We start from the raw sequence: 23019 nt of genomic DNA on the forward strand, positions 1-23019 counted from the left end.
TTTTGTCAGAAACATTTATTAAACAAAACTGATACCAATGAACATGTAGTCAAGTTAATACGTCCTAGTAAAAAAAAGCATGTCGGTCAAGACCAAGATTATCTCCGCTTCTGGAAGATATTGCCGCGGCCCATACCACGGCCTCTTCCTCTTGCAGCCACTGAAGAAAGAAAACATCACAAATTACGTGAATTTGACATAACTGCATATTTATCTCAACAACTGACAACCAAAACATAAATAACACTCAAGTCTCTTGCTTAGAAACAGGAGATGGCTCTCCTACAAAGTTCAGAGAGGAATTTTTTTTCTGTGAGAAGAACCAGAACTAACAGTTATACAGTCTTGTCACTTAGAACAGGCACAGTGGAGTATTCACACACTGTGTTCCTTCTAATCTAACACACAAATTTGTAACGCAGGAGATTTAAAACCTCGCAGTCTTCCAAGGTTTTGCTACAGAACTCAGTACATTTCAGGAGATGTTACTGCCTCACGTAACCTTACTGCATTTGCTGAAGTTAACGACAGACTTTGCAGCCCATGATTATCAATCAATCTTGTTACAACTAGGCTGTTCCCTTGAGGAAGGTACTAATGAGAGTGAACTACAGAATGGCTAATAATTACAGCTCCCCAGTAGTTTAAGCACCACCTTAATATCCGAGTTCGTTTTTCTACAAAAGATTAACAAGAACCCCTGGATCCTACCCGAAGTATTCCAAACAGCTAGCAGCCACAACCACTGGCAAACAGAAGACTAAGCTTTATATAAAGCCTCCACTTAACAGACTACTCACTATATCTAAATTATTGTAACAATAGCATTACACATTCAGGTAATTGGGCAGTCTCGACTCTCACTGTAAGATGAAATGTACAGAAAATCAACGTATAAACCAGTAACCTTTCAGTTTCTAACAAGTTGTTTCCTCTGACAGAGATTAAAGTTTTCCAGTTCTACAGCAAAATGGGGCACGGGGACCATAAACATACCTTGAGCTTTGAGAATAGCTGCTTTTCCTCGCCCAGCTCCAGAACCCTGGTTTTTATTCTTCATGCTCTTTAACATAGGGGCATTCTTCAACATATCTGGCAAAATGAGAAACCGTATCTTGCTACCTCTGATATACACCTGTTCAAGCTGCGCCACTCGTCCATCTCTGTATGTCACCGTTATGTTGGACATCTGGAAAGTAAAGATCAGTCAATGCTCAGAGGTGCCTCTAAACACAGTTCTGTATTCCTGCTTCTCTTGCCTGCAGAATATACAGCCAGAATTCAAGTGCCAAAGCTACAGGCTCTCCAAGCATACCACTTTCTCAACTGGAGCTAAGACACAAGCCACCCAGGACCTTTTAAACATTCTCCTAAACCTGCTCCTATGCCAGCCGACCCAGGACTTTTGTTTTCTCCCCAGTTTGCAAATTAGTTTTATTAGATTTGTTAGTTTTGGTTTTGCACATTAAATTGGTTTTAATAAAGCTATTCTAGCACTATCAAGGAAGAATTTCATTTCAACAATGATTTGCCTAAAGTCAATCAAAATTGAGCCCACTTGCGATACCTACAGTAATGTGCATTAAAAAAACCTTCAGTTTCTTAAATCAAGGTTTGTTTATTCTTACATTCCAAGGCTTCAAACAAAAAACTCCAGTGAAATGTTTTTTCACAGAAAAGAATCTTAAGAACCCTGATATTATCAACAGAAATGCCCAACTTGACTCTAAAACCTGAAAGAACAAGCTCTTTGCAACACTTAGGAATCCTGAATCCATTTCACACAGTGAAGACGTGCAGCAGGACAGTTTTCTGTATCCTAAGGCTAAAAGCAATGATCTTTTAATCATGCTGCCAATAAGCTATCAGCCTTTCCAGGCACAGATCAGATAACCTTCCTGCCATCTTTTTGAAGAAGGTATACCTGACAATTCATGTTGTCTTCAGCTTCAATAAGTTTGCCTCGGTAAACTTCTCCTGTATTGGTCTCACATGTCACAATATGGCCTTCAGCCTCGTGCAGAACTTTAATCGGTACACCAATTGACATGTTTGCAGTGCTGTGGCTCTACACCTGAGACAAGAGAACACAAAGGAAGCAGTCTACAAGTTTCTTTACACTTAGATTTTATCTATACAACCTATGATTTTTCTCACTGTAAAGTGCTGGTTTTCTTTCTTGCCCAAACACACCATATGCGTTAATAAAATTTCTTTAGAAAGATGCCCATGGGAAGAAAACACTTTAAATATCAGCAAAGGTAAGTATTTTCCAGGTCTTTCCTGACCTAAGAAATTCATTTGTAAATACCAGATAACAGACCACTTGGATAGCCCAGTGCATCTTGAAGAGAAAGAGCCCCAGGTGCATCCAGGTGCACCCCATAACAGCCCACCCAGCCTGAGCAGCTCCGAGCTCGGCCAGCCCTGCGGGCGGCACAGCCACCCTCACAGACCACAGCACCCCGCAACAGGCCCCATCTCGGGTGAGCCCAGCCCCCTGCACACGCCGCAGCCCTGGCGAGCGCCCCGCACGACCCTCCTTCAGTGGAAGAGCCCCATGTTCAGCCATGCCCCGGCGGAGGGCCCCGGCCCGCGGGGAGGCCCAGCCCCGGGAGGCGAGCGGAGCCCCGCTGCGGCTTTGCCCCCTCAGGCCCGGGCGCCCGACCCAGCCCACAGGGGATGCGGCGCAGCTCGGATGCCTCCTCAGGGCGCCTAGGGAGGCTCCTGTGCTCCCGAGGGCACCCAGGACGGCCGGAAACCCCGCTCGGAACTGGTTCCACCGCCACTCACCACCCGGCAACCGCCCCAGCCTGAGCCCGCGCTCCCCGGTAATGGCCTCCCACAACTTCCCGCCGTGCACCGCGCGCCGGAACCGGAAGGCGGCCGTGGGGACCGCATAGCCCCTTCCTTTCCCACTAGGGTGCCCGGGGCCGCCGGGCCCCGTTGCCGCGGCACTACGGTTCCGCCGCAGTCCTGCCCCGCCGCCCGGGGACAGCCCGGCTCCGCCGGCGGTGCCCGCTCCTGGGGCAGGGCTGGCTACCGGCGCTTCCCCGCCCGCCTCAGGTCGCGCTCCGGCCCTCGGTCCCTCATCCCCCGCGCGCCGTGTCATGTCCCTGGCCACTGACACGCCGGACCGCCGCCACCCACACCGCAGCGACGGCGCGGGGCAGACGCCCCGGGGCCCGGCCCCCCGCAGCCCCCGCCCCCGCGGCCGGGAGGAGCCAGCGCCGCGCCGAGGCATGCCGGGGCTCTGGGCCGCGCCGCCGGCTCGGCGGGGCCGGCAGTGAGCGGGCGGCAGGTCCCGGCGCCAACATGAAGAGCCCCCGGGATCCCGGGGAGCCGCCGCCAGGTCAGTGCGCCCCGCCGCGCCAGCGGGGCCGGCCCGGCCGCCTTCTGCAGCCCTGGTTCTGCGGGCGGAGCCGTGCCCGGGGTGCGGGCCGCGCTGCGGGAGCTCCGCGGCGGGTCGGCCGTGGCGGAACGGGCCGGGGAGGGAGCGCTGCGTACGGCCGTGCCTGCGGCGGGGAACGGGCGGCTCTGCCAGCCCCTTAGGAGGCCCTGGCGGCCCCTCCGCACTCCCGGGGCCGCGGAACGGCCGGTTTCGCCAGCAGCAGCAATGTGGAATTACTGGCCCCGTCTGTACGTGCGTTGTGCCGAGCAGCTGGCAGCCCCGGGAGGTGGTTTCGGTGTTGTTTACAGCCACAGCATAGCCTGGCTTGTATCTTAGGACAGCTGACAGTCGTCACTGAAGTGTGGGTGTGTTGGGAAACAGGACATCTAGAAGCTGGACATTCAAGAAAATTAAAGTCATTACCCTTTGAAGTCTTCCATAGAAAACACGTACTTCGTGAATTAATCTTAGGACTTGACAGAGGCCTTGGGTATAAACAAAAAGGGGACAGAATCAAAATATGCCAATAAAAATTATGACAAAATACTTACAGATCCTGGTTTGAGGAGAATTTGGGAATTGGGTTTTTATTTTTCCTTTAGGATACATTGGAGCTTTGTTAATCTGAAATGATGTAAATTACAGTTGCTGCAGAAAAAGACTTCTGTAGAAAAGGCTCATATCTGTGTGTCTTGTAAGGGATCGGTGCCTGGAGATCTTGTTTGTCTGTTTTGTCACAGTTTGGTTTAACACCTTTTGTGGCACAGAAATATATTCAGACATGAGGAAGGATGAATACCCGTGCCTTACCTACTGTTATTTATGAGGGGACACAGCTTCAAAGTTAGGGCTGGCGGGTATATCACCCACAAAAAGGATAAAATGAAACTTCCAAAGAACAAGGGGGTGAACCATACAGCAGAGTGATCCAGGTATGGATCAATAAAGTAGCGTGAGATTAAATTGAACACTTAACTGTAGAGAAATACCCAACCTGTGTTCCCTTAAGAGAGAAAAAAATAGCTGCCAATCATATAAAGTAGAAAAAATGTTCCCATTTCTGCCACGGTAGTGCTGAGGACAAGCTGACTTATAATGCTGACATATGGAAAAAGCATTGCTGTATGGATTGACGTCTTTTGTGTCGTACTCACTGCAGCCGAGTGCATCCAGCTGAAGGTGCCGGTCATTCAGCAGTTGTACCACTGGGACTGTGGGCTGGCCTGCTCCAGGATGGTGCTTCAGTAAGTGACTCTTTCGGTTTGAACGGGTGGGAAATCCCATGGGAGAGGGGTCGCAGGAAGCAGCATCCAGGGAGGTGTGTTGAGGCAGCTGTGAGTTTAATTTAGTCTTAAGAGATCACGTATTCTCAGGTACCCTTGAAGAATTACTGCTGCTTGGGCCTGGCACAGCTCTCCAGCAGGAGCAAGGGAAAATACAAACCAAGATGGACTTCAAACTCTTGAATAATTGACTCTTTTGCCAGATGCAAAATATCTGATTGGCTGTAAGAACTTTGCAGTTTCGCATAAGCTAATAAAAAGTTATCCCCCTTTCCTGTTGTTGTAATTCAGAACTGATACTTAGCGCCACAATTCACGTAATTCCTTTCTGTGTTTCCAAATGACGGGCAGGTGTATCCCAGTCCATGAGTACGTGCTACCTCTGTCCTGCTGAGCCCAAGGCTGTGGGATGAGTGGTTTTGTTCCCGGAGTAGTTTCAGGTTCAAACAATGCACTGTATTGCCCTTTGGGTTTTTTTGGTTTTGTTTTGGTTTTTCTTTTTTTCAAACTAGTAGCTGTCCTGCTGAACTCCTCTTTCCTTCCACAGAGGAACATGAGCTTAGGTGCAGGAGAAATACCTATTTAGATGTCCACTTAGTAGATATGAAGCAGAAGATTTTCATTTCTCTCCATCCCTTCTGCCAAGACGTTAGTCCGTGTGCTGGTAATTTCCCATCTTGACTACTGTAACCTCTGCCTCTTTATTCCCTTTACCTCTTTGCCACTCCAGTCTTCCCAAAACTCAGCTTCCAAGATTAATCTTCTCACCCTGCTGATCTGACCTTGTTTGCCCTGCATCCTCAATTCAGTCCTTTTTTTTCATTTACTTCCATTTGTTTTCTGACTTCCAGAACTCTGTAACTGCCTCTCCCCACCCCTTTGCAACCTGTCCCAAGCTTCCTCCTGACTTCTTCTCCCCTTTGTTGCCTTTTGTACCATCAGAGCCTGACAAGCTTCCTTTGAATATTTACTGACTTCCTTCATAGTTCTTCCTTTTGAAATCCATCTATTTTGTGAAGCAAGTTTTAGTCTTTAACACTCCTTTCTGTGTTTGCTCTAATATGCTTGTACATTTAGACTATAAGCCCTTCAGGACAGAGTCCTATACTTGCTCAGTATAGCTTGCCTATTGTACAGCACCTGTACACTTCTAGCACTATAAAACAGTCAAGAAACCCATACATTTCCAATTTTAAAAAGTCAGCAATAAATCCAGTTAATTATTCCCTACTCTCTTCCCTCCCCTTAAATTTGTGACTCCTTTATGGGCTGTTTGTTGTTTCTTTGTTTGGGGTTTTTTGTTGTTGTTATTTCTTAGCCAAGCCCATTGTTCCAGTTTTTACATCCTGTGATATAAAAGCTTGGGCTACAGCACACATTTTGCTTCTCCTAAGATCTGTGCTTCCCTTTTACTGCCTTTTCTAATAACACAGGTACCTGAATCATTTGGACAATGATGAATTTCAGAAAGCCATCCAGGAACTCCAGTTAACAAAGAGTATCTGGACTATTGACCTGGCCTATCTAATGCGGCATTTCGGTGTTAAGCATAAATTTTGCACCCAGACACTTGGAGTGGACAAGGGCTACAAAAATCAGGTTAGTATTCTTATCTACTGGGAGACAGCAGTCAGTTTTAAAAGCCCTGTGTGTCATACTTTAAAAGCTCTGCCATGTTACTGACAAGGTTTGCCTGTTGCCAAAACTGGTACAAATCAGTTCCAAAGGCGAGGCTAGATATGATACTTTACATTTTTGATTCCATAACATGCATTTTTTTAAAAAGTTGTCATGTAGTGCTTATGAAAGGTTCCAGCCTCTTTGACAGCCTTGGAGACTGAAGCCCTGTATTTATCTACAGAACAGGTACAGCCTGGGCAGCAGCAGTGCTAGCTTCCACACTTTCCCCACCACCGTGCCTCAGCCCTGACCTGGAAGAACCACCTCTAGAGGTGAGAGGGGAACTCAGCCTCCATGTCCAGTGAGAGCTTGGCCTCTTTACAAATGCCAGCAAGGGGCCAGTGAGGGCCTATAGCAGCCGTGCTGTTCCTAATGCAAGCGCCTGCCCAGTACAAACCAGATGGGCTTCTTTCATGTCGGCAGCTGAATAGCCACTGGATGGAAATTACAATAACCAACCAGGAGTGAAACTAAACTTATAATTCAGAGCAAGAATCCTTATCCTGTTACCAGTGAACTACGGGAGAGATCTCTTATCCCATAGCCAGATCTCCAACTTATGCAGGCCCTTGCTAGCAGGGTTTGTAAGTGGTGGATTACCTGAGGTAAATGTCATTCCAGTTCTTAACTTCTATTATCTCCACAGTCATTTTACAGAAAGCACTTTGACACAGAGGAGAATCGAGTGAATCAGCTCTTTGCACAAGCCAGAGCCTGCAAGGTGCTGGTGGAGAAGTGGTAAGCTTAATTTTGGCTTTCTCTTTGGAGATTCTGTGTGCTCCATGCTATTCTTGGAGTCACCAAGCTAAAGTGGTGAAAGAGACTGAAATCAGGCCCTGAGCTGTGACAGGGCAGATGGAACAGTCAGTCCATTTTGCTTTAGCCATCTTAAGATCGTGGCCTTTATCAAGGCAGGGACAGAGGGCATATCTACCTGGGCAGTTCTGAGGCTGGGGCATCAAGGAGGAGAAGTGACACTGTAAAAGATTAAAAGCACGTGAGTTCAGTCAGGCAGTGCACACAGCCCAGACATTTGGAATGTGTCCAAGGGATGTTTCTAGTGCATATGGAATTCAGAGTTTGCCTCAGTGAAGGACAGCTTTTAACAGATGAGATTATAGGTTCTTTGGTTGATACTCATTCTCTATAGGATGTACTACAGAAATAAAGCCTCAGAGCATCAGGTAGTCCAAAACTGCCATTGGGAGAAACATATTTCTGTGTGACAGAGGCAAATTTGGGCACATCTTAATTTGATTAGTGATTATACAGTCTGTAACCACTCAATCAATAAAGATGTGGCACTTCAGAGATAAGCTTTTTTGAGAGCAGGAGAGAACACTTAACTTACGATTTTCCCACAACCAAGTCTATCAATCAAGTTACTGAATGAGTTGCCAGCTCCTTTAATACTCTTCTCTGGGGCATCTGATACATTCTGAGATTACATTTATATTGCTGTAGAATTCAGAGCTGTTGCTCTGCACTGCAGTAGCAGTAATGAGATCAAAAGGCCTTGAATGACACAAGTTTTGTCAGGATTTGTCTGTAGCAAAGCTTGCAGGGTTTAACAGCAAAAAGCTGTACCTGTGATATAAAAATTACAATGCCAGCTGCACATCGTAAGTACTGTCCATCATCACACACTTCCATGTATACTTGTTTCTTCCCTAAACTTGTTAATAAGCATGTCTGATTTTTTTTTCCACAGCACAGTAACTGTTCAAGACATCCAAAACCACCTGTCCCAAGGTCATGTAGCCATCGTCCTAGTGAATGCAGTCCTGCTACTGTGTGATCTTTGCTCAAGTCCTGTCAAATATTGCTGCTTCCTCCCCATTGGACAGAAGTGCTTCTGCAGGAATCCTGACTACCAAGGCCATTTCATTGTGTTATGTGGCTACAACAAAGCCTCAGGGAGTATTTACTACAACAACCCTGCCTATGCTGACCGTGAGTAGCCTGTTCTTTTCGGGTGGATTCTCAGCCACCGCATTACTAACATGTCTGTAATACAGAGCCACAGCTGGACTTCCCCTAATGGTCTGCATATATTTCAAGCATCAATAACCAGTTTGTCAGAGGCAGTTTTGCCACATTAATTAAATCAGTGATGCATTTTGTGCTGTGATTTACTTGAGGCACTGAGATATGCCTTCTAGCAAACTTGTTTGGCTTTCAGATGGGTTAGTGAGAGATGAACAGTTGTTCAGAATATAACAGGACGGCCAATGCAGTACTTATTTGCAACGTTACTTCAGTGAGCACTGCCTTTGAGGTGAAAAGATCTACCTGAGTAAAGCTGTGACCTAAGCTGATAGGTCTAGTCTGTATGCTAGTTACTTTTCTTTGTAGAGGCTGCTGTAGAATTTGCTTTTACAGGCAAATTCTTCTGAACTTCTAATAACATTTTGTTCCTCCTTAACAGGAACATGCTGCACCAGCATCAGTAACTTTGAGGAAGCCAGGACAAGTTACGGCACTGATGAAGATATTCTGTTCATCTACACAGACAGCTGACATCCACACCTGATGCTTCTGGTCCTTTCCTGTGCAGCCTGCGTGGCAGCTGGCTGCTTGTCTCAGGACTTCCCCCTGCAGAGACCTTGCTCCCGAATTGCAGCGGGATCTTAAACAATGGAGGCTTTATAGACATTGATAGGACTATATTGCAATGCTGTCTTTTTTTTTGTCCTGATGATGTATCTGATTTTGCAACGTATGTCTCAATTCTTGTTTGTTTTTTTCTTCCTTATTTTCAAGATTGCACATTTGCCAGCAGTTTTAAAGTACAGGCCCAGCACCTGTTTGCTTTGAGCTTATTTTCAAATTAAACACATGAGAAAGAAGCACCAAATTGATGAACTTTAACACTTGGTAATACATGCATAGGTGTAGGTAAACAAAACCAGGAAAAAATAAATGGGAAATACCTGTTTCTCTCTCTCTGTCAAAGCATCAGGGGCTGATCTTCACCCTAAATTTAGGGATTTGACATTCAGCAGGGTGTTATGGAAGGAAAAAAATATTAATGTAAACCACTTTTAAATAACAAAAAGTGCTTTGCTGGCTCATCAGTATTGTCTGCATTGTAGAAATGAAACACATTTATTCAAGGGAGCTTCCCACATACCAAATTCACCTTACACAGATGTAGCATTTTTGCCGCTGCATTTGAATCATAGTTATTACAAACTCAGTTTCTTTTGGCTAAATCCTCTAGGATGACTGCTCAGAGCTCTGTATTGCCCCAAAAGTTTAAGTGAAGGTATTTTATTTGTACCTAGAAGTCTTTATTGCTCTTCACAAAGACTTTTGAACATAATGCCATCCACATGTGCCAGTTTCTGCAGAATCCTTCCTAAATATAAACTTTAAACTTACTAAGCAAATACAGAAAACGGTCATCCACACTAATGGTGTATATTTTGTATGTAAATTGTAAATGTCTGACAGCATATACTGGATTGCAATTGAAATGCTGAATCATAATTTTAGCCAAATTTTGCTATGGGTATTAGTTCAGTGAGCTAAGAAGAGCTAAAATCAATAAAGAGGGAATACAGGCATCTCTTTGCTACGAGTAAAAATGCAAGAACTCCGTATTGGATTAAGCTGGAGTTACTGTATTTGGACATTACCAAGTGAAACTGTTAGCAGTCAATTCATAATCCTTTCATGTATTACCTGGCTTTAATTACTTTGCTGAGGAGCTCTGTAAAAGTGTAAGAAATAGGCACCTATTTTAGATTCATCCATCACAATCTCCTAAAAGTCTTGATCTCCAGACCTGCGTGTGTTGAAGTGGGAAGAAAAAACAACATTAATACTGATGTGAAGCTAGCAAAATTTTATTTTGTACTTAAGACAGAGATCCCACACTTTTGGCTTGGTTTTGGGAAAAGAACTGTTCAAGTTCTGGAACTGCATGGAATAACAGTGAAAGGACATTGCTATTTAGTGGTGGAAATAATAAATAGGAATCTACGTTCAGCATAGTAATTTTTTTTTTCTAAGAGAAAACATTTTATCAGTTGCTGACTTACTGAAAAGCATCTGGAAAGTGTTCAGTAAGTATGCTTGGTAGAATCAAGAGTGCTCCTCTGTACAAAGGCTAAAAATAGTACCAGACATTTAAAATGCAGTAGCCTTTAGAAAGTTCAAAACAAAAAGTATGTGACAAGAAATTTTCAGAGTTATCAAATTTTGCTTATCGGTGAAGCTGGGATACATTCTGGCACTTATACTTGCAAAATGAGTAAAAAAATTATGTGATTTGTGAGCAGTAGAACCAGTACATTAGTGCCACCAGCGGAATCCCAGAATTTGGGGCATTTTTATGTCCAAGTCCAAATTGATCACGTTTGATTTAGAGAGATTGTATTAGCTGTGTTACTAATTAACAGGTATGTAAACTACAGGTTGAGAGAGTTCTTACTTAACCCATGCATTTTAGGTGGGTAGTTCATTCAATACCATTAAACTGCCACAAGATTTATTTTAGAGCAGACTTAGTTAGCTAAATAAAAACAATTCTTACAAAAGGCTTGTAATGGACATTTAGCCTCTTGCTGTTTCAGTTATCCAAATGCAATATGGAGCTTATAAATAAAACATGAGTTTAAGGACATGCTAAGTGGTCTGATGTGCACAGACAGGTGTAACAGCATTGACTGTCACGTGTTTGGTACCCAGGGCTTAAATACTGAAAAACCAAAAGATAAAGAATCAAAGCTGTTTAGGCTAATACAGACAAAAGCAAAGCTCCACCACTGCAACAGGATCTCTTAGAGCCACCAAATGGAAGATAGCTGTGAGAGATGAAAACACAAGGAAGAAGCAAAAGCCAAGTGAAAAGACTGAGTATCATCTGACACAAATTCAGATTAAAAAGCTCACACTGCACAAGCATCACAACATATGCGTTTTCTGAAACTTTGTTTCCCATTACAAGACTGTCTATCAAAGTACTCACTCTGAAAATGTTTTGTCACTGTTTCCTTCATGATGTCAATAGCAAAGGAAGGGGTATTTTACATGCAGGGATTTTATACATAAATATATTTTTATTTGTAATTAAGCCATTCTCAATAAAGGTTTAAAGTCACAGATAACCCTGTAATGCAATGTAGCAAGTGTATTTATTAACTAGCTTATTATGAAAAACATTGGAAAATCTTCAGAGGGCGTGTTATATACTTAACTGGAAATGGCACAGCTGAAATTGTAATTTGGAGAAACAAAAAGTTCAAATATTTATTTTATCTATGAATTCATAGTTGTTAGGCTGTACGTTGTATTCATTCTGCACTTCCTGAACACCTACTGCATCACCTGAATCATACAAAACAAAATTTCAATATATACTAGTAGCTGAGAATAGCAAATGTACTGTTTGTTATCCATATTCAACAGCTGTTTTGTGCTCTCCGCAACCACTGAGCATCCTACTGGAGTGCCGTCCCAGGGAAGTAGTTTTCATTACACATCCTGAGCCCTAATAGCATCTCTGTGACTTTCTGTTCATGATGAAAAGTATGCACCTGCACCAGCCTCGCCTATACTTTAGCTAATGTTTCTATTTTTGCCTCACAACACAGCACTGAGCTTCTGAAGATATTAAAAGCATCCATCTACAGCACTACTTTCGCACCTTGAAAGAGCCCAAAGACGTTGGTTCAACTGTGTTTGTAATAGATACCGTAAAGGGAAACAGAAAGAACCACATAGGTCTTGCTCTACAGTATGCGTGGATCTTCAGACAACCAGCACATGGCCAGGACATTACCTAGCTCTAGCAGAGGTGCATCAAATACTTCCTAATTTAAAAAACCAGACATAAACGATTTATGCCTCCTTTCTCCCTAAATTATGCATTTGGATAGAGGGTAAAAACTGGAAATCAGAAGTAAATAGACACACAATGCAAAGCTTACGTAAAAATCTTTGTCGTCTGAACTCATCATCTCCATCAAGCTATATTGCAGTATACAGTATTAAATAAATTTTATAATCATTTTATATCAACGTATTCCTACTGGATATATTTCTAGTAAGGAACAAAAGTTTGGACTCATTAGTGTAAATGACAAAAAATAAAAAGCTACCATTTTTCAATTATTTTACTTGACAGTTTTGAATCCTATTATTTAAAAGTTGCTTAGAAGGAATCAGAAAGACAACATTAAAGTAACATCTTGTAATCCACAGTAAAGCTATAATCCAACAGTACCTTTAAATGGTTTTGTAACATTTGATTGTAATTAGATGTTCTCTTTTACTCTCTGATTATATTGGGTATAAAATAAGGCTGGACTGCTTCAGTGAGCTTCTCTGCATACATTGCATATCTACCAGTCATCTGGAAAAGAAAAATCAAAGCTTCAGTTCTTTTAGTGAGCTATGCAAGTACTTCAGTAGAAAATAATTATATCCACCATTTTTTTTTTATGATTACATATTATTTAATTGCCCCAAACAGTAAACAAAAATGCCAGACATCTCGTGCCTTGGCACAAACTAAAATACTTTAACAGAAGAAATCGCATTGTGTTACCTAAAACTATACTTCTACTCTAAAAAGTAAAACTTTAAAATTAACACCTTCCTGCTTTGCAGCTCTCCTTCATTGACAGTCTCATCTGCTGACCAGTTATTTAAGGCTATTTTGGTTATCTCAGTTAGCTCAAAGTCGAACATGAAAGGTAGACTTACTTAAGAGAGAATATTGATGTGTAAGAAAGTAAGTGATGTCAGTGAAGGCAAAGGAGTTTATCTGTAATTATGTCTTCATATTATATCCTTGGCAACTGATGAACCCTGCTGCTAGCAATAAGTTTGCATTTGTGTCAATGACAGTATTTGGGTTGCTCTTACTTTAACCACTAATACTATGAGATATTATCATTGCTTTGGGTGATACAATAAGCTAGGAGGCTGAAATACAGCACTTTACATAGTCCACTGTCCTCTTCTGAAGTGCAGAGTCTACAACATCAGCTTTGAGAGTGGCAAACTACTTCCTTCTTGCCGGAGTGTAATCAGGACAATTAGTTTAACTATTTTGCTGCTGTAAGTTTAGCAAAGACATTCTACCTAATGTCCCTTTCAGGCATCACTGAATACCAAGTGCAGATACCAGAGCAGATTAAACAGGTTACTACTTGCTATCAAGGGTTTTCTGCAGTGAATAAACGATGACTTCATATTTCCTCATTTCCCTATCAAGAACTACCTCCGTCTTGGCTACAAATGAGAGGAAAAGGAAATAGATAACCCCTGTTCCACAAAGAAAAGCCACAGCTGTGCCTTATGTGCTGAAAGACCAAGAATAGCAGTCCACACCATCAACATAAAACCTAGGTGCTGAAAGCTCAAGACTTGAAGACAACAAAAAATAAGCAATTCTATACAAAGCAGCTAAAGGTCAGTGCTTTGCTTTTACTGTTTGTTTTTCCTAATCAATACAATTCCTTTTGTTTGGATACACCTACTAAGCTGTTATAAGCAATGCTCCATGTGCTTCCTGACATGCTAAATCTCTATTCTGCAATAAAGGCTTCAGACTCCCATGTCAAAGCAAAACTAAATGCCTGCCTGATTTAAAAAAAACTGGGACTACCTCAGCACAATTAAATTCCACTATGTCAACCACCATATACCTACCATACACATCTGTAAAATAACAAATGCAATTCTGTCCAGAAGACAACCTGAAATTACTTTTCATCTTAATCCCTATATATGGATTGGCAGCATTACCAAAGAAATTCAACCCTATCTAAAAAATCGCTATAATTTAATTAAAAAGTTTATTCAGCATTTCAAATCCACAAAAAAAAAATATTTTTACAAGTTGAAATACATTATATATTGCACTATGTTGTAAAGCACAAGTGGGTTTCAAATAAACCAGCTCTATTAAATAAATGTCTGCTTGCAGACACATTATGTGCAAAAATTGACACTTCTTGCAAATAATTACTTATTTTAAATACTAGAGTATCACTGGTATCTCCTTTTGCTTGCCTTCTTTGTTGTTCCAACAGAATATTTGTGGGGCTTACTGTAAACTTGATCAGATTAAGAGAAGAAAGTAGACTGTGGTTTGTTTGTTTAAAAAAAAATCTGGTCACTCCACTAAACCAGTACACAACATAGCACCCCACACTGTTTGTACTGGCACAACTGAAGGGTTAACAAACTGCAGTGCTGAGGTGGCAATTTCCTAAACCAGTGCTGCTGCTGGACAAATTAAATCAAATTACATCCTCAGGACAAATGATCAAAATTAGCATTATCTCACAATGCAAAATAATAGGAATAAATAAGTTTGCTAAAGCCACGTGGAACAGCTTGCAGTCATCTCAATCTGATTTAGATTAATTCAAAAGTGTGTTAGGATGCTTCAGAGATGAACATACAGAGGTTTTTTTTGTGTGGCTTCAACACGTCCACAAATTCAGGGAGTTAAGTCTGCAAGAAGTTTGCACACAGGAAGTTCTCAGAAGCTTAAAGATTCTTGTGGTTTTTGGTTTTAACTTTCACCAAAAGTGACAAGTAAGACCTATAAGAATATAAAGAACTATCATACTCTGTCAGATTAAAGGCCCACCTCAGCTCAGTGGCAAATGTCTGTGTACCTTGCACAAAGAAACCACACACAGTTCCCCCTGCAGCCCTCAGGGCTCCTGGCAATCCGTGCTTCAAGACCAAAGGCTAAGGCTTTAAATTAAAAGCTACTGGCCTAGTTTCCCTGACTTTGGCTGTTCTTTTTCTCAATCCATTTATGCCTTTGGCCTTCAGAACATTCTGTTAAACTAGTTCAACAATTTAAGCTTTGGACTGTTAAAAAAAAAAAAACAAACAAAACAACAACAACAACAAAACTAAAGGCTGCCTTTTAACTATTGTAAGATTGTATGATCATTATGAAACTTTGTTTCTTTATAAGCAGGCTTACCTTAAAATTCCATTTGTCACTGACTTGCCTGCAAAGATTTAGATCCATCTCTACCACCAGAAGTCCATCCTGGGTACGAGAGAGTCCTGGGGTTCTGCTGCCATCTGGTGCAGCTACATAACTTGAGCCATAAAAATGGCCCAAGTCATGATGTGCTTAAAGAAATATTTAAAAAGTATGTAATACCATCTGCAAACAAGTATACAACTTAAAATGCAGTGTCCCATAAAACCTGGCTCAATTTCTTGTGGTTGCTCACTCACTGTGCTTTAAGCAAGGTATCATCCTTAAGAGTCACAGCATGATCCTAAGGTAACTGCAGCTTTGACCTGTACTTATTTTCATGCACAGTACAGCCTCCACATATATCAAATTAACAAGAAAAAGCTCACTGCATTGCCTTTTAACTAATGCATGATTAGGCTTTCCCATTATAAAGTCTCTGAACTAAAGGCTTTGCTTTCGTTGCTTTTATTTAGCCTTTAAATGAATTGTAATTGTCAACTCATACATTTCCAAAACTCTTTACAAAGATGCACCCATTCAGTTTTCAATACAAGGTCAGAGGTGAAAACACTGGGATTTGAGGCATGGAAAAAATGTTACTTTATATTGCACAATTCAGAGTTGTGCCAAAAATCACCCACATCTGTTTTACTCCTAAGCAGTGGACACCACTGACCTTTTTGATGCAGCTGCTACAAACACTTAGGTCCAAAACTAGCTAAAAAAAGACTCAGGCCCACCCACTCCAGAAGCAGTCATGGTTGTCACAGGACAAACTGTAGTGTTTCAACACATAAGTACATACAAGCAAATCTCATGCTCTTCTTTGAGCATTCTCATCTTTCACTTCCACCAAATCTGTGAAACAGGGAAAGATGGCTTGACTGAAGATTCACGCTAGGGCTATTACTGTTAGTAAAACTACAAATCTTAGATCTCTGGAAGTATATAGAAACCTTACTTATGAACTTCTGGTGACCACATATCATGGCACCACCACCTTTAATAGAAAGTGCTGTTTCCCTCTAGTTTAGCAAATAGTAGGCTTAAGTAAGGCAGTCACTAGCTCAAATAGCTGCCATGGGATAGATGTTTGGAGGAGAGCTATCGTTTCTTCAGACTTCCTAGTTAACAATTATTAGCAACCACTGATGGTGATTTTTGAACATACCTTTTTTACCATCTCCAGAAGTAAAGGCATTTTTGTAGTATTCCTGTGAAATAAAAGGAATCTGTAGGTGGCAGTATTATTCCATTTCAGTCAAGAAATCCTTGCTAGTCTACCATATTTAGAATGGAAGTTCATATAAATCTCTTAATATTTTTTCTGGCATACTATCAGCACTGTCTAAATGAAGTCATCAGAGTGGTCTAGTTTCTATGATGGATAGGCTAGAAAACAGAGTCTTTTTAATCACTGCTTGTTGTTCATAAACTTTGGGGAACACGTCTCGTATCAGTTTCACAAGTCTAAAGAACGGGCAAAAGAGGAGACATTTAACCAAATGCATCTTTGCGGATCACAAAAGAAGGCAAATGTATTCACATAATGGCAAAAACAAGTCTGGATGTTTGCAGGGAACCTTATAAAAGAACACACATATAGTGTATTTGGACTAATCTAAAGGCAAGGACAACTTATTGTGTGCAATATTAATTTTCATTATAGAATTACACTGTCCAGAAAGAGGTAATATCTGTACAACAGCAACCAGTTGTGTACCACTGACTTGAGGATAGATTTGATTTTCAGCCATTTTGGTGAAAAGAATACTGATTACTCCATAGAAATGGGGAGAATTAACAAAAGGGTGAGTGCCTGTTACAAAGAGAGCAATTCAAGAGCAGGAAGCAGCTGCAACGAAAAGGTAGGTTGCCAGCAACAAGGCAGCTCTCAACCTCTTTATCACTGTCCATCTTCAAATAGTATTATAAACACTAATATAGTAATGACACAGCAGAGGATTCTATGCATTCTAGTGCTATTCAGTTCATTACCTTGAATTAACTCGTGCTACAATACCTAAATTATGAAATAATGAAATGAAAATACATACCGTTCCTACCCTGTTGATGGGACACGTAAAGCAGTGATTAGCAATGGCAGCATTTCTTGCTTCAATTGGCCACAGTGACTCGCTGCAATACACAAGAGGCAGCAGGTATTCACTACTTGGCTACTTCAAGAGCTAAAGTTAGATTATAACTGCCTTGCGCTGTACGTTTTCTGCCAAAGAAGCCAAAGTTAGCTGCTAGAACTGATCTGGCTCTTACAATCAAAATTCCCCCACAGATACAGCCAAGCACTGTAATTATTTTCTACTCAAATATAGGTATAAACAATTCTATCTGATAACCTGGTAAATACAGCTTTACTCTCTGAATTACACAAAGGACTTATACATGTGCTTTTACATTGCATTAACTTTCAATTTACCAAACATTATTCTGCAGCAAAGCTGTAAGAGATTCATACAAGTTGCCTTCTTTTTTCCCAAAATGGGCCAGAAGAGCCTTTTGTGGCAGTGAATGAATAAAAAAAAAAAAAAAAGGAATAATAAAAACAGAAAAGGAAAAGAAAAATCCATTTCCACCAAAACTTCCTACTTCTGTTATTTCAACCAGAGTTTTTATAGCACTTTCCAGTAAGTCGTTTTCCCGTGGCGGTTTGATGAAAAAGCAAGCATGTTTAACAGAAGCATCCCAATAACTTCCCAGTAATTACCTATTAAACCAGTCAACTCAATTTACATGAAAACAAGAACTGAGAAATAAGGAATAAAAAATTCCTTTTCTTTTACAAGCTTCTACTTCTTTTCCAAAGGTGATTCCAATTCTGATTGATGTTTAAAACTGAAATAGTCTTCTTTCTATTAAATAGTTTGAAACATAGGGATCGGGTTAGTTAATAAGAGGTCTGGAAGTGCTCAGAGGTCTAAATCAAAGGTGATGCAACTTATACACTTTTGTGACAGCATATACCCGCCAGATTCTGAGTATCAAGACAAAGTTGCAAGCATTTGACTCATAACAGACCCGAGAATCTGAAGAGATGGTCACTGGACTGATTGAAAGGACTTGGTTTATTGCCTCTTTTCTCAATTGCTTTGAGTCTGGCAGCTAGCTCTTCTAAGAAAAAGGGATTTTATTGAAAAGTGCCAGCAAATTATAATTTCACAGAAGAAGAGAGACAGGAAAGAAAAAAAAGGCTATAGCCAAGAAGCAACCCCAGAGACAGTTTTTGCATGGGTCTCAAGAGTCCTCTTCCAGCAATAAAAATTATATGCTTAAAAACAATCAAGTGAAAGCCAATAATTAGGAGAGCCTGAAGCACCCGGAGTACCAATGAAGTGCTGTATGACAACAGGGTAATTTCTGTTTGCTCTCCTGCTAATGGGCTATAAGTGGACAAACATTGCAAATATTATTCTAGTAGTGGCATAAATGCCTCAAAAGCATTTTGTATTCATTCAACTCTTTTCAAAGGATATTTTTCAACATTATTCAACGTAAACTATCTTTTATACCAAAAACTACTAAGGACAGTGTAAATCACAGAATACTGCATGTAACCTGCAGTTCTCCTCTCCAGGTTTGTAAATACATGGTTCTCTACATATGAACTGGCTGTGGGTATGAAAATTTTATGCCTCTAATCTGTTTTTCACTTTTTCTACCCTATTACGAATGCTCAGTGTCCTCAGAATTTTCTGGCTTGCCAGCAGGAAAATTGGATGAATATTCTTGGACCTTGTTACAGAGACAGAAACACTCCAAATTCACACTAAACAGGTAAAGTGTGGGGATTGGGTAAATCCTGAAGAAATGGAAAATGCTGAAAAATATATTTCTTTTACATTTCTAACTCTTCTATTATCTTGTATATCCAGTTAGCACATGGTTTACAAAACAGATACTGGAAAATTATTTTCCTGTAGGTTTAAACAATAAAAAATGAAAGTATTCTGCAATTAGCCCATGCACACAAGCCCAGCTGAAGGGAGAGAGAAATGAGAAAGAATTTTTAGTATTATAAGAGATCAGTACATCTTCTTTTGTTTGTTTGCTACTGGATATTATACTTACATTGCAATACCATCAGTAACAATGAAATACGCTCCTGTTAGCTTCCTAAAACATATCTTTGGAGCTGAAAACTCAAAGACAACTCAGCGAGTCAAAAATATGTTTTTTTTAACTCACAAAGGAAATGGTTTTGCTCCAAAGAACTCTGCAAAGTCACTTTCCTCCCTGCACCGCACAAAGCTAACCACTTAGGCTGAAAAGGGCTAAAAGTATTAATATTTATAATTAAGCATAAACTACTATCACTTCCTCAGTCATATGTATGTAAACATTATGCAATACTCAATTACTTAAAAAAAAAAAAAGAAAAAGCACAGTTGTTCTATTACGTGTTAAGCTGATGTGTAGACACACTCTGGAATCCCACACCTCAATTTACAAATACTCTAATTTGGAATTTGAAAGTATTGAGTAGTACAGCAAAGAACAGAATATCATGAGAATGAAAGGACGGCCTGGCAATTTTGTGAAGAAGAATTAAAGAACCACTGAAACCATTTCTACAAGGTTTCTACCTAAAGAAACCCTCCTCACCAGCCCCAAAGAAATGCAGTTATTTTGTATCACATCATAGTACCCCAAGCAATACACAGCCTGTGTCAGACACTTTTGGAAGCACGGCACATTTAAAGGTTATTATATTGAAATGTGACTGATAATGTAGAGGTAAAGAATATGCAAGATCTAATCAACAAATTTATCATTTTGGGCTAGCTAAGAAGTGTATTTTCTTAGCTCCCTGAGATGGTTTTCTTTTTTCTTCTAGGAAATCAAGTCAGTAGTGTGCAATTAATGTCAATTTGCAGAAGATTAATCTCAAGGGAAACAGTTTACACTGGTTCGGTCTGGTTCAAGATGCCTGATAATCACAAAATTGCCAACAATTAAAAAAAAAAATCTGAGAAAAGGCTTTCTCAGCTTGGGTCTGAAACTGTAATTTGACACCATACTTAGTGGCTTCGAGGTGGATGATGCAAGCTGTCAAACTAAGCCTGAATGTAAATTACTAGGGCCTATCATAAAGGAAAGATATTACACAGATAATCTAAATAAACTGTCATTAGTTTTCAGAACACCAGCTGGATGCCGTGAATTAGTAACTATAAGCAGACTGGTAGCCCAAAACTCCAGAGAAAGAAGAATGTAGATTCCTTCGAGAAAGCCAAACAAGGAGGTGATACCTCTGGTTCCAAGACCTCAGCACAGTGCCTCCAAAGCCCCAGGGATGAGCTCAGAGGCTCAGCTAACTAAGAAAGCGTGCAATGGCCTCAATCAATTTGTATTACCTGAGAGTTCCAATAGTGGCTGAAGGGTTAAAGATGATCTCTGCTCCATTCATACTAAACATGAGCCAGTTCAGAGGGTGATGGCGCCCATAGCAGATATTCACAGCAACTGCTCCAAACTGCGTCTGAAACACTGGATGTCCTGTATTTCCTTCCATATAGTAAGTAGACTACAAACAAAAAACCACAAATGCAGACTTCTTAAAAAAAGCAACAAGAAACACCTCCAGCATTGCTTTGACACTTCCCTATTCTGATTACCAGCCTCAAGTCATTAGACCACGAGCAAGGACACCATCTTTCATTTAGTACACAGGTGCAATGTAATGGGTATACAGCAAAAAGTGGCTCTCCTAGGCTAATGAAATAAAATTCAAGCCTCTTCTGTTTCCCTTCACTCATACTACACCTAAGCACCGTCTGACTTTGACATAAACACTTCTACTAATGTTAGAAATGTCAACAGAAGCTTAACAGAGACCCACAAATGGCCAAACTTTAGGCAATCCTCTCAGTACTTTCACTGCATAAGCAAATTTTCCTGTCATCATGATCCTTTGTTTCAGATTAAAGATACGATGAACAGTGTTTAAAGAACATGGAATTACCTTACATTCACCTCTAACATAAGGACATGCACTAATTTTATGAATGCTATACACAAATATCAGTGTAGAGCTATGACCGGTTATTTACATTTTCTTTATACTTATTGCTCTAAACAAACAGAAGTCTTGAAAGTACCACCATGAAAATCACAGAATAAATCTAGAGAACACTCCTTAAAGAAACTGGAGCCAGCTGTTAGCTTAGAAGACCCCATTTACCATATGCTCTGAACTTTTATCATATCAAACATTTCTAAACAATTCGAAATGCACTGGTTCCTGTAAAAGACACTAGTGAAGAGAAAGATAAGGCATTGTTAACTGCTATCAAGAGACAAACATTTACAGAGATACTGTAAAGGAAATGTACAGAAATGGTTCTTCCCAGATACAAGAAAAGCATACGTGTGGAGTCACTGACAGTTGCCTGCTCGGTGCTTAGTGGTAGTCAAAAACCCAAGAAAATCTCAGACATCAACAGGAAGGGTACTGAAACACTACAGAAGACATCCTTTTGCTGGTTTATACGATTTCTGTGTGTCCATGGCCCAAAGCAAGCACAGTTACAGCTGCGGAACAAACTAGGGCCTCACGTCACTGTAGGAGAATGTCATGATAGATACAGGGGGATCTTCTTCTGAAACCAAGAGAACTAGAGGTTCACTATACCCAGCAAATGTGATATCTCATGTTTCTTATTCATTATCAGCTGTCATGAAATTGCACTGTCCCTTGGGCACTGATTTTATCTCCTTTCATGTCTGCAAAGAGCACACCACGTGGTGGGCACTCACACAATCCTTTTTCAAAACAATCCCACTGATTGAATATATTTCCATTTTTTATTCTATTCTCAGTTTCATTACAATAGGAGGAAAAAAACAAGAATGCTGTTGCTTCAGGGAATTCATCAGTTCTTATTTCTTTATTCCTCATCAGAGGTCACAATCATCTCTGCAGCAACAAAATGTGATGTCTCAAGAAGGATTGATTTTTGTTTATTTATAGGCCCTCCCACACAAGGCTGAATAGGTTACAGACCAATCTCCTTCCCCTTTTCATTTAGTTCTCATCAATTCAACAAGGTTGATTTTAACAAGGCTCCTTTCTCTATTCTGCTCTACAGAAACAATCCACATAGAATAATTTCAAATTCAATGGTTCCTCAGAGGTTTACTTTGTTGATAAAGAAAACAACATTAAAGTAACAGAAACAAGCATAATCCTTCCCTGTAGTTGTGTTGCTCCATCAGAATTGGACAAGAATGGACTTAATGCTTTGCTAACAAAAATAGCTAAAAAGACAGTGCTGTTTTGCATAAACACTACTTGCTTCTTTCATGAGGCAGATACAAGAAATGCCAAATCATTACAGCATACCTGCAGGATATAAATAGATTGTTTTGTGGTAGTTTTGGCATTTAGGGTTATAAGAACTAACTCCTTTCAGGAACTATGCAAAACTCTTAATGAAACTCTATTTATACTTCACACAGAAAACTAAAAAGATTTTCTTTTTTGAGATGTCTTTCATTACAGTTTCATAGCTGCAAATAAAAAGTTTCTTGGAATCTGTTGATGCTGCACAAAACACTGTCTGGAAAACTGAAAGACATCATATTTTAGCACAAGCAACAGGAATTTATTTTTTGTTTGATTACACAAGGAACAAATCAAGAATGTGGAAAGTAACCCAAGTATATTTTTATTAATGCTT

General features: G+C 40.6%; 3 protein-coding genes across 7 annotated transcripts in view; 1 reads left to right on the forward strand and 2 right to left on the reverse strand.

Moving 5' to 3' along the window:
• SNRPD3 (small nuclear ribonucleoprotein D3 polypeptide) lies at nt 1-3153 on the reverse strand. Of its 2 annotated transcripts, none has more exons than XM_065851240.2 (4): nt 3129-3153; nt 1925-2074; nt 997-1189; nt 1-160 (listed from the first exon to the last, which is right to left on the reverse strand). In XM_065851240.2, the coding sequence occupies exons 2-4, from the start codon at nt 2048-2050 to the stop codon at nt 99-101; spliced, it is 381 nt and encodes a 126-aa protein (XP_065707312.1). In that variant the 5' UTR covers nt 2051-2074; nt 3129-3153; the 3' UTR covers nt 1-98. The 2 variants fall into 2 exon arrangements, with proteins under 2 accessions (XP_065707312.1, XP_065707311.1); XM_065851239.2 differs by lacking the exon at nt 3129-3153 and adding an exon at nt 2794-2899.
• GUCD1 (guanylyl cyclase domain containing 1) lies at nt 2933-11476 on the forward strand. The gene is made up of 6 exons (XM_065851238.2): nt 2933-3352; nt 4551-4635; nt 6108-6273; nt 7001-7092; nt 8066-8307; nt 8783-11476. The coding sequence occupies exons 1-6, from the start codon at nt 3316-3318 to the stop codon at nt 8872-8874; spliced, it is 714 nt and encodes a 237-aa protein (XP_065707310.1). The 5' UTR covers nt 2933-3315; the 3' UTR covers nt 8875-11476.
• UPB1 (beta-ureidopropionase 1) overlaps nt 10190-23019 on the reverse strand; it is an 18057-nt gene continuing 5227 nt past the window's right edge. For 2 of the 4 annotated variants that reach the window (XM_065851236.2, XM_071816140.1), the window contains exons 6-10: nt 20695-20864; nt 17380-17461; nt 16494-16536; nt 15317-15471; nt 10190-12715 (exon numbers count right to left, since the gene is read on the reverse strand). In XM_065851236.2, the coding sequence (XP_065707308.1) occupies nt 12632-12715; nt 15317-15471; nt 16494-16536; nt 17380-17461; nt 20695-20864 (534 nt within the window). In that variant the 3' untranslated portion in view covers nt 10190-12631. The remainder of the gene's footprint in view (nt 12716-15316; nt 15472-16493; nt 16537-17379; nt 17462-20694; nt 20865-23019) is intronic. The other 2 variants (XM_071816139.1, XM_071816142.1) reach the window with 2 other exon arrangements.

The sequence above is a fragment of the Patagioenas fasciata genome, chromosome 17 (assembly GCF_037038585.1).
Source record: "Patagioenas fasciata isolate bPatFas1 chromosome 17, bPatFas1.hap1, whole genome shotgun sequence".
NCBI lineage: Eukaryota > Metazoa > Chordata > Aves > Columbiformes > Columbidae > Patagioenas > Patagioenas fasciata.